The 10,318-nt window shown below is 41.3% G+C and overlaps 1 protein-coding gene across 4 annotated transcripts in view; it reads right to left on the bottom strand.

Annotated features, from left to right (window-relative positions):
- Positions 1-810: 810 nt before the first annotated feature.
- The window catches only part of LOC139929922 (uncharacterized), a 451,831-nt gene continuing 442,323 nt past the window's right edge, over positions 811-10,318 (bottom strand). For all 4 annotated transcript variants that reach the window (XM_078290999.1, XM_078291001.1, XM_078291000.1 and 1 more), the window contains 4 exons: positions 3,745-3,918; positions 2,354-2,527; positions 1,692-1,738; positions 811-1,443 (listed from right to left, as the gene is read on the bottom strand). In XM_078290999.1, the coding sequence (XP_078147125.1) occupies positions 908-1,443; positions 1,692-1,738; positions 2,354-2,527; positions 3,745-3,918 (931 nt within the window). In that variant the 3' untranslated portion in view covers positions 811-907. The remainder of the gene's footprint in view (positions 1,444-1,691; positions 1,739-2,353; positions 2,528-3,744; positions 3,919-10,318) is intronic.

Raw genomic sequence — 10,318 nt, 5'->3', positions numbered from 1 at the left:
CCATGGTGTGGATGTTGTTCTCATGAAATGCTGAATGCTGAGCTCAGTCTGTAGAGATTTTTTATTGTTTTCATCAGAATCAGCTCAACTAATAAAGAAAAGCAGAACAGAGGAACCTGAGAGCAGAAACAGTCAATATTAGTGTTGGACAGTTAAAGGCTTTAACATAATTTTACTCCTCTATTCATTTTCATGTTAGACTGAAAGGGGTCGGGGCCAGAATCCCTTATTTGGGCTGAAAAATACTTGAGAGACAATTTGACAATATAGATCCATGATGTCATACATTACATTTTCCTTGATTTTGAGATGAAATGACTCACAACTTATAAAACAGAACAAGATTTTGGTTTATTTTAGGGTAATTATAATTACATTTAAAAAAAAAAAAAAGTGTTTGAAACTATGCTTGTTGGAAAAGATGAAAACCAAACAATGTTCATTTAGGTAAAACTTTAATTCTGAGAAACAATTATAGAAAACTAGATAAATGTTTAGCTTGGAATGATGAGATGAGAATAAAACACCAAATAAAACAAAGTTGTAAAAGAAAGATATTTTAACCTGTCAATCATCAACAACAGACTCTAAGATGAACAACCATAACTTGATTCTGTCTGGTTTCATTTCTCATTCATTTCATTTTCACAATAAAATGTTCATGTTCTTGTTCATGTGTGTTGTTAAAACCCTGTTCAGTTTCCCAACACACAGAATACACTCTGTTTACACTGACTGATGGATGTTTGTTTAAAGTAGTCACATGAAAATACAAACATTACTATTCTCACATTAAGACGTAGGTATCTGTGTGTGTGTGTGTGTGTGTGTGTGATCCGGTCCAGAGTGAACTATCATTTCAGCAGCTGTCTTTGGTCAGCAGTCTGAGTGTTTCTCTCTCCCTCCTCTATCTGACAAGAGACACTGAGGAACCAAACTCAAACTCAAGCCCAAAACCAGGGTAGAGTGGTTCAGTGAATGTGGAGTGAAAGGTGTGGATGTGGATCAGTGTGTCAGAGGAAACTCTGTAGAAGGACAGAGAGCCAGCAGGCCAGTCCAGATACACTGCTACTCTGTTAGAGACAGAGGAGGAGGGGGAACGTATGACTGTTCTTCTGTTATTGTGACAGGCAGAGTATCTGTTACCAGAGCAGATCAGACTCCAGGACTTTTCATTCCCTCCAATCCTGCAGTCAGCAACCCCTCCTCTCCTACTGATTCCTCTGTAAGTCACTCCTATAGAAACCCTTCCTTTCCACTCGACCTCCCAGTAACAGCAACCAGTCAGACCATTTCTACACAGCAGCTGAGGACAGTAGTCAAATCTCTCTGGGTGATCAGGATATGGCTGCTCCTCTGTCATCAGTGTCACCTTTCTGTTGTCTTCAGACAGGAAGAGCTTTCTGTTTGCTGTGTTTGGGTCCAGTGTGAGTTCACAGGCATCTGATGAGAGAACAAGACTCAATACAGCAGCAGCTTCTCATCTAATACACCTGTTGTGTTTATTATCTGTTGATTTATTAACAGATTGACTGTTAATTTCTTCAGTTTCATGATGACACATTTTGTCAGCCATCTTTTTTCACAGTAGGATTTGAATAAATAGATGTCACATACATGAGCTTTCTATTTAAATAGAAATTGAATGTGTGCTGCTTTGTTTTCATGAATCAAACTAAATACACACTTACACTTCCTCAGACCTGGTTTCAGCCTCTGCACTCCACCATGGTCCACACTGTGGGGTTAAATAAAGTCAGATCAGCATAATCTCTTTATAATGGAAACAAATAACCTTCATAACCTTGAAAAGTGATTTTCTGATTTTCCAAACAACATCACTCATATCCACCATTAAACATTAAACAGTACTTGTAAGAGACATTTCTTGTTAAAATATATATTTAGATTATATAGATTTATTGATTGTTTTGATTAATATTGATAATATTTAACATTTACTTGTGTAACATATAGTTTCTATTGCCTTAGATTGATGCTCGTCTCTCTTTAGCTAATTACTGTCAGCAGAGAAGCATCAGGTGGATTGTGCATTTACATTTTCCTTCAATAGAGAGAAGCTGTTGAGCTAGAGCACAAATTAGTTTTGACCGTGGCTTTGAACATGTCCTTTACTGTGCCTTTTCTCCTCATCCCTTTGTTTGATTAAGTAAACAGTAAAACAAAGAATGTGGAGTGAAGCGCCTTTTTTAGAGTCACGAATCAACAGTTTAAGTGAGCTTGATACATCAAGAATCAAGAAAGCTGAACTTTCAGTGTTTCTCATCTTCTCAGTGTGACAGAGAAAATGTGTGTGACTCTCAGCCTCCTAGCAGACGTTGCCTCTCCAGACCTGAGAGAGTCCAGTCTCCAGTGTGGATCCTCCAGTCCAGCAGAGAGCAGCTTCACTCCTGAGGCTCCTGGATGATTGTAGCTCAGGTCCAGCTCTCTCAGATGGGAGGGGTTGGAGCTCAGAGCTGAGGCCAGAGAAGCACAGCCTTCCTCTGTGAGCAGACAGCCTGACAGCCTGCACACACACACACACACACACACACACACACACACACACACACACACACACACACAACAAGGTACATAGGTAGATGTTTGTTAGTATACAGCTGTGAAAATAGTTGTGACAATGCAGTCAAATTCTGGCAAAAAGTGTAACTGTCTCAAATGCAAACAGTTGACCCAGTGATCGGCTCCATAGGCGGATTATGAGACAAAGGGCCCCTGGGCACCAGTGTTGGGCGGTAACGCGTTAGGTTACTCAGTGACGCGTTACAGTAATGTGATTACTTTTTTCAGTAACAGTAGTGTAAGGGATTACAATTTAATTACATTACAGTTTCTAATCCCAGTAACGCTCCGTTACTGCGTTGTTTAAACCTGAACCTCCTTCAACCTTTTCTGTTCTCTCCTTTGAAATTTTTAAAATTTTGCTTTTTTTTTTTTTCTTCAAATCCCTGTTTGTTTTTTCTTCATATCTTCAGGACATGCAGCACGTTTACGTCGCTACTATCTAAAGAAGCAAAACAAAAGCTGGAGGGTGAGGGAGAGATGCAGACTTTCAGCAGCTGGAAGTTTTCCCGTTACTTTGAATTTATCTCAGTCAAAGATGCAAAGAACATTATCGTCCGTTGTAAACTTTGTGTGGCAGCAAAACTCTTTCCACAGCGAAAAAGACAACATCCAATTTATCAAAGCATCTGATACACAACACAGCAACATGAAACTCAGGGAAAAACAACCCGACAAGGAGCCTCCACTGCCAACGACAAACACACTCCGACTAAACAACAGATCTGGATTTCAGAGCAGGACGCTGGAGGACAAACAACTACTATGCACTTTTAATGTTTGTCATAATGAATTCTTTTATGCCTTCTTATCTTATGCTATCTTTTTTCCTTTCTTTTGTAAAGCACTTTAAATTGCATTCAAAGTATGAAAATGTGCTATATAAATAAACTTGCTTGCTGCTTGCTTGCTTCATGGAAAGTAATTCAGAGGCTACAAAACAGTGATAAATGTTGGCATCACAACTGGTTTAAAAATCATGTAAACAGAGAAAATCCTCCACAGGTCAGGTGTTTTTACTGACATTAACCTGCATTTAAAGCAGGATTTAAATCTGTTGAACAGACTGAAGAATCCTGACCTGAGAGACTGTTTGAGAGCACAGACCTTAGTTTAGAGAAATGTGTCAATTCAATTAAAAAAACTGTAAATGGATCTTACCTGAGAGTTTCCAGTCTGCAGTGTGGACTCTCCAGTCCAGCAGAGAGCAGCTTCACTCCTGAATCCTGCAGGTCGTTGTTACTCAGGTCCAGCTCTCTCAGACTAGAGGACTGGGAGCTGAGAACTGACGACAACTCCTGACAGCATTTCTCTGTGAGCTTGTTTTGATTCAACCTGACAAAATTAATAAAAACATTTCCCATTATATTTTATCTTTCCAGAGTGACTCAGTGTCAGTGAGCAGGAAGGGCTCAGTACCTTTTTCAAGTTCATTTGGACAGGGAACATTTTGTTTCAGATCTCAAACATGATGCTCTAACTCTGTCCATCCTTTTAATAGAATTAAAAGGAACAGAGTAGAAAAGAAGAGGAATACAACACAATACATTTTTATCATACAGGGTTTAAAGAGAGAGGAGCCCAAAAGCAGACAAGGGGTTCAGTACCAAGGCCAGTACCGCAGGCTTCCCCTGGGACAGGTATGCTCCAGAATCAAAAAAAGGAGGGATGTCCACACAACCAAATTAATTACAAAAGTTTATTATACGCACAGCAGCAAGCTGAGAAACAAACGCGTTTCAGCACTAAGCCTTCATCAGCGGGTCACTGCCCCCATGGGGCAGTGACCCATATTTATAGACAATTCCCAATAACCATAAATTAGCAACCGTGTGATGAATTAAGATAAACAATAACAATATAATATAATATAATGCTCACTCAAACAACAATTTAGCAGTAATTCTTCATTGAGAGCCCTTGGACCCTCTGTCTGTGGAGAGTGGATCCAAAAGGCCTCTCTTTGTAGCAGAAAGCGGTCTCTGTCACCCCCTCTCCTTAAAGGTTTTACCACCTTCACACCTTGGAATCTCAGTCTGCATACTTCATGGCCAGTGGCATTAAGATGTCTAGCCACCGGAGATTTTTCATCATGATTTCTGATATTGCTTTTGTGTTCAGATATTCTGATTTTCAACTCCCTTCTGGTTTTACCAACGTAGTAGAAGCCACATGGACATTTCAGTATGTATACAACATACTTGTTGTTACATGAAAATCTGCCTCTTAATTTTATTGTTCTGCCAGTATGTGGGTGTAGAAAGAAATCCCCCTTTATCATGGCATTACAGTTGTGGCAAGGAAAGTTACCAGAGGGAGGAGAAGATAAGAAGTGCTGAGGTGGTATGTAAGTGTCATTTTCTACCAATGTGTCTCTCAGATTATTGGCATGCTTATTGGTGAATCTAGGTGGGGAAGAGAAAGCAGTAATTTCTATACCCAGTTGAATGGTGACGCCACCATCAGATTTCATAATGAAATTAAGAGTACACTTGATAGAGCATTGGCTGACCAGCTTGTTTACCAGCTGGTTGTGCGGACATCCCTCCTTTTTTTGAATCTGTATGCACAAGAGTCTGCACCCTAAAGACAACAAGAAGAGTTTGGAGTTAAGCGAGCTATTTCTTCCTTTGTTACAGGTATGCTACATTCCATTGTACTTGGAACTCTGGGAAAACAAAACTTCCGACTTGGAAAAGTGCAACAGAACAGTCGTTGAAGTCAGAGCTCCCAGAAGGAAATTCGAGCAAGACTTTCCGAGTGGGAGCTCTGTTCACCGACATAAACACACCTGATGTCACAGCAGTATGGCGGCCAGAGCCGACCACTGAGCAGGGGAGAGTTCGTGTGTGGAGAGACTTCCTGATCTCAGGTACTGTTGGATCTCCTCCACTAGAGAACGGTCATTCAGCTCATTCAGACAGTGGAACAGATTGATGCTTCTCTCTGGAGAGAGATTTTTTCTGATCTTCTTCTTGATGTACTGGACTGTTTCCTGATTGGTCTGTGAGCTACTTCCTGTCTGTGTCAGCAGGCCTCGTAGGAGAGTCTGATTGGTCTCCAGTGAAAGACCCAGGAGGAAGCGGAGGAACAAGTCCAGGTGTCCATTTGGACTCTGTAAGGCCTTGTCCACAGCACTCTGGTAGAGGTGATTTACCTGAGATTTGTCTCTTGGTATAGATGCTGTGGATGTTGATTGAGTTTCTGACAGTAGATTGACACCAGAGTCGATGAATGAGACGATGACATGAACAGCAGCCAGAAACTCCTGAATGCTCAGATGGACAAAGCAGAAGACCTTGTCCTGGTACAGCCCACACTCCTCTTTAAAGATCTGTGTGAACACTCCTGAGTACACTGAGGCTGCTCTGATATCAATGTCACACTCTGTCAGGTCGGCTTCATAGAAGATCAGGTTGCCTTTCTCCAGCTGCTCAAAAGCCAGTTTTCCCAGAGAGAGAATCATCTTCCTGCTCTCTGTATTCCAGTGTGGATCTGTCTCAGCTCTCCCATGATACTTGACATTCTTCTGTTTGGACTGAACCACCAGGAAGTGGATGTACATCTCAGTCAGGGTCTTGGGCAGATCTCCTCTCTCACTAGTTTTCAACACATGGTCCAGAACTGTAGCAGTGATCCAGCAGAAGACTGGGATGTGGCACATGATGTGGAGGCTTCGTGAAGTCTTGATGTGGGAGATGATTCTGCTGGCCTGCTCCTCATCTCTGAATCTCTTCCTGAAGTACTCCTCCTTCTGTGGGTCAGTGAAGCCTCTCACCTCTGTCACCATGTCAACACACTCAGAAGGGATCTGATTGGCTGCTGCAGGTCGTGTGGTTATCCAGAGGCGAGCAGAGGGAAGCAGTTTCCCCTTGATGAGGTTTGTCAGCAGCACATCCACTGAGGTTGACTCTTTAACATCAGTCAGGATCTTGTTGTTCTGGAAGTCTAGAGGAAGTCGACACTCATCCAGACCGTCAAAGATGAACACAACCTGGAACTTGTCAAACCTGCAGATTCCTGATTCTTTGGTGTCATTAAAGAAGTGATGAAGAAGTTCCACCAAGCTGTACTTTTTCCCTTTCAGCAGATTCAGCTCTCGGAAAGTCAGCGGAAATATGAACTGTATATCCTGGTTGGCTGTGTCTTCAGCCCAGTCCAGACTGAACTTCTGTGTTAAGACTGTTTTCCCAATGCCAGCCACTCCCTTTGTCATCAATGTTCTGATTGGTTGATCTCTTCCAGGTAAGGGTTTAAAGATGTCTTCACATTTGATTGGTGTTTCTGGTCTCACTGGTTTCCTGGATGCTGCTTCAATCTGTCTGACCTCATGTTCATCATTGACCTCTCCACTCTCTCCCTCTGTGATGTGAAGCTCTGTGTAGATCTGATTCAGAAGTGCTGGGTTTCCTGCTTTAGCAATCCCCTCAAACACACACTGAAACTTCTCCTTCAGATTAGATTTGAGTTGATGTTGGCAGATGGGAGCAAAAGTTTCTGAATGAACAAACAACAAATTAAATCAATGAGTGGATTTCAGGGTGGATGTATATATTTTCCCACTCCATGATATCTATTCAGCTCATCAGCAGTGAACAAACATGTTCTGACTGTGTGTGCAGAATTGTATAGATCTGATGCAGATGTTTACAGCATATTTACAGCAGAGTTTGGAAATGTAAACATCTTTCATTTTCCACCATTTCCCCTCTGCATCATGTTAAACCTGTTAAAAGCCTCTTACTGCTCTGCAGAAAGTCAGCCAGCTCCTCCTGCTTCATTCTCCTCAGGAAGTGCAGTGTGATCTCCAGAAAAGCCTCTCTGCTGCTCCTCCTCTGCTCTTCCTCCTCACCGCCCACCACCTCCTCATCCTCCCTCTGCTTCTCTGAGCATTCTGGGTAATCTGGACTCAGAACCCTCTGGACTCTTTTCAGCTCGTTCTTCACAAAAGTGACAATGTTCTCCTCAAGAAGCTGGAACAGAATACAAAATTGTGGAACCCAACATCAAATCCATCTTGCATGGTTTGAAAGCCCACTGGTCTAAAGAGTGCAGCATGGAGACTATAATGACCAGAATGGTTGTAAAATGTGTTGTTGTACATTTACACACCATAAATATGGAGTCCAGGTCTGTTTGATGCTCCTGGGCAGACTGACCACTGGGAACCTCTTTCCTTTGATGGTGAACTCTGTGGAGAAAACATTAAGTATTAGGTCTCCAGATAACAACACACACACACACACACACACACACACACACACACACACACACACACACACACACACACACACACACGTTGTTTAAAGTGTTGTGTTCTGGCATGATGAATCCTGGCAGAAACACAGTCATTCTTCAAGACATTTGTAAATTTCACAAGGCTTTCCCGAAAATACTCACAACTCAAGTAGTACAAGAAATGCGTTGTTCATTCATGACAACCTGGCACTAGTCCTGAGATTTCAAGTCTCTCTTTGCAGGAGCGGTGAAGGTGAGATCCTACAGCAGACAGACTGTTGAACCTAAACTCTGAGCCCCACATCAAAACCATTTCTTTTTGCACCAACCCTAACTGTCTAAATAAATAAATAATGCTACCTCTCTTTCACTAATGTATTTATTATTAGGCTACACCAAATTCAAATGTGCTTTAGTCTACATTAATACCCTCTGCCTCATGCAGTCAGCTATTTTGCACTGTTCTAAGCAAATCCCAGGCTGATCAACAACACTGTGGTTTATGAGCCTGAAAATTCAGTAAATACTTTCCTCCAACAGGTGAAATTATAATGGTCAGCTGGGTCGATATCACACACCAGCCTACATCCACAAGGCAGCCTGTCAGTCACAGCTCTACTGAAATGCAGCATTACAAATAATATATAGAAGAATATACATTTAGAATCTACAGGAGACAAGATGAAGTGAACTGTTGGAGGTTATAAATGATGTGTTTTAAAATTAAGGTTTCTTCAATCGACTTGTTGTGCTTTCAGGTTGTGCAATTTGTCGTCATGAAGTCCTTTGGGAAACGCATGTGAAAATTTTAAGAACTTTCTTCAAGTAATGTGTGAAATATGTTGTGAGTATTTAAGACACATTGTTATCAGGAAAGCCAGTCCTGATTATTGGATGTGATGTTTTGAAAGAGGAAACTAAATCAGCAGAGTATGAAGGGCCGGACCAATTCTATATCTCATAACTTCATTCCTCTTCCTTCTCAGGAGAGATGGATAACAACAAACTCATCTGTTTTAAATTCTTACCTTTGCTCAGCAGAGTGCTGTCCATCTTTGAAGTCAATACGGCGACGCTTAGACCGGTCGCTCTTCATGGAAACACAGCTGGGTTCAGGGGAGTCTGGTCTCTCCTGCTGGATCCTGATAGAAACACAGAATTGACAAAGGAAGGGTAGTTTTAATCTCAAGAAAATCAGGATTTTGAGCAGAAGGTCACCAGTTCAAATCCCACAACCAGATAGAAAATCTGTGAGAAGAGAGTGAATGAATAATGTTTTCCCCTTCCTCATCATTGTAGCCGGCAAACTTTCCTTACATGAAAAAGGTTAAAAAACAAGAGCGATGTTACATATTATTGTTAATATCTTACTCTCTTCAGGGGGTTTAGTAACATTATGTTGACTTACCTTGTTTCAGAAAGATGTTTTCTTTTAAAATAAATAGGTAGCAGCATAGACCGGTCACTCTTCATGGACACACAGCTGGGTTCAGGGGAGTCTGGTCTCTCCTGCTGGATCCTGATAGAAACATTATGAACACAGTGAAGGTATCTGTGTCCTTATGAAGAAGACAATTTTACTTTCTTAGTAATGCTAACATACTAAGATAATGATGACTTACATATTTTCAGAGGGATGTTTATCTTTAAATTTAATAGGAGGATCCATAGACCGGTCACTCTTCATGGACACACAGCTGGGTTCAGGGGAGTCTGGTCTCTCCTGCTGGATCCTGATAGAAACATTATGAACACAGTGAAGGTATCTGTGTCCTTATGAAGAACTTACTTTCTTAGTAATGCTAACATACTAAAATAATGACTTACATATTTTCAGAAGAATGTATATCTTTAAATTTTAGAGGTAGCTCCATAGACCAGTCGCTCTTCATGGACACACAGCTGGGTTCAGGGGAGTCTGGTCTCTCCTGCTGGACTGGGCTTCAACACAACAGAGACAGAGCTTTTACTCTGAATAATGATGCTGTAATGATTTCACTGCTGAGCTCTGAGATGGAGAACAGTCATGGACAGTTAGAGATCCTCATCTTACCTCTTAGCTTTGGTCCGGCTGTCATGTTCCCCAGACAGAGTGGTTTTAGAGGGAGGGAGCCCCTCCTCTCTCTCCTCAGACTGACTCATAGTAGAGCGAACACCTTTACACAAACACACCCAACATGCTGTTAGCTGGACTGATCCATTACAACAAGGTTTCCATTACAGGATATATCACTTCTGGTGTTGATCATTCCTGACTGTAAAATGCCAAATATACACTGAGTGTTAGGAATGTAATGAACGTTTGTGACATTTTTTTTTTTGCAATTTCAGCTGCCTATTATCTAACAAATGACATTCAGAACGATCTTTTCTCTTTTGCATTGTTTGAAGACTACAGAGTGCAAGGCTAGTAAGTTTTAGCTTCGGTCATGAGAGGTCCAAGTTGTTTCTGTTCACATTACTTTTCTAGTGAGAAAATTCCCTGGAATTTCCCTTT

Source organism: Centroberyx gerrardi, chromosome 21 (genome assembly GCF_048128805.1).
Source record: "Centroberyx gerrardi isolate f3 chromosome 21, fCenGer3.hap1.cur.20231027, whole genome shotgun sequence".
In the NCBI taxonomy this organism is placed as follows: domain Eukaryota; kingdom Metazoa; phylum Chordata; class Actinopteri; order Beryciformes; family Berycidae; genus Centroberyx; species Centroberyx gerrardi.
The sequence above is the reverse complement of the archived record's forward strand: the minus strand, read 5'-3'. Positions and strand labels throughout refer to the sequence as shown.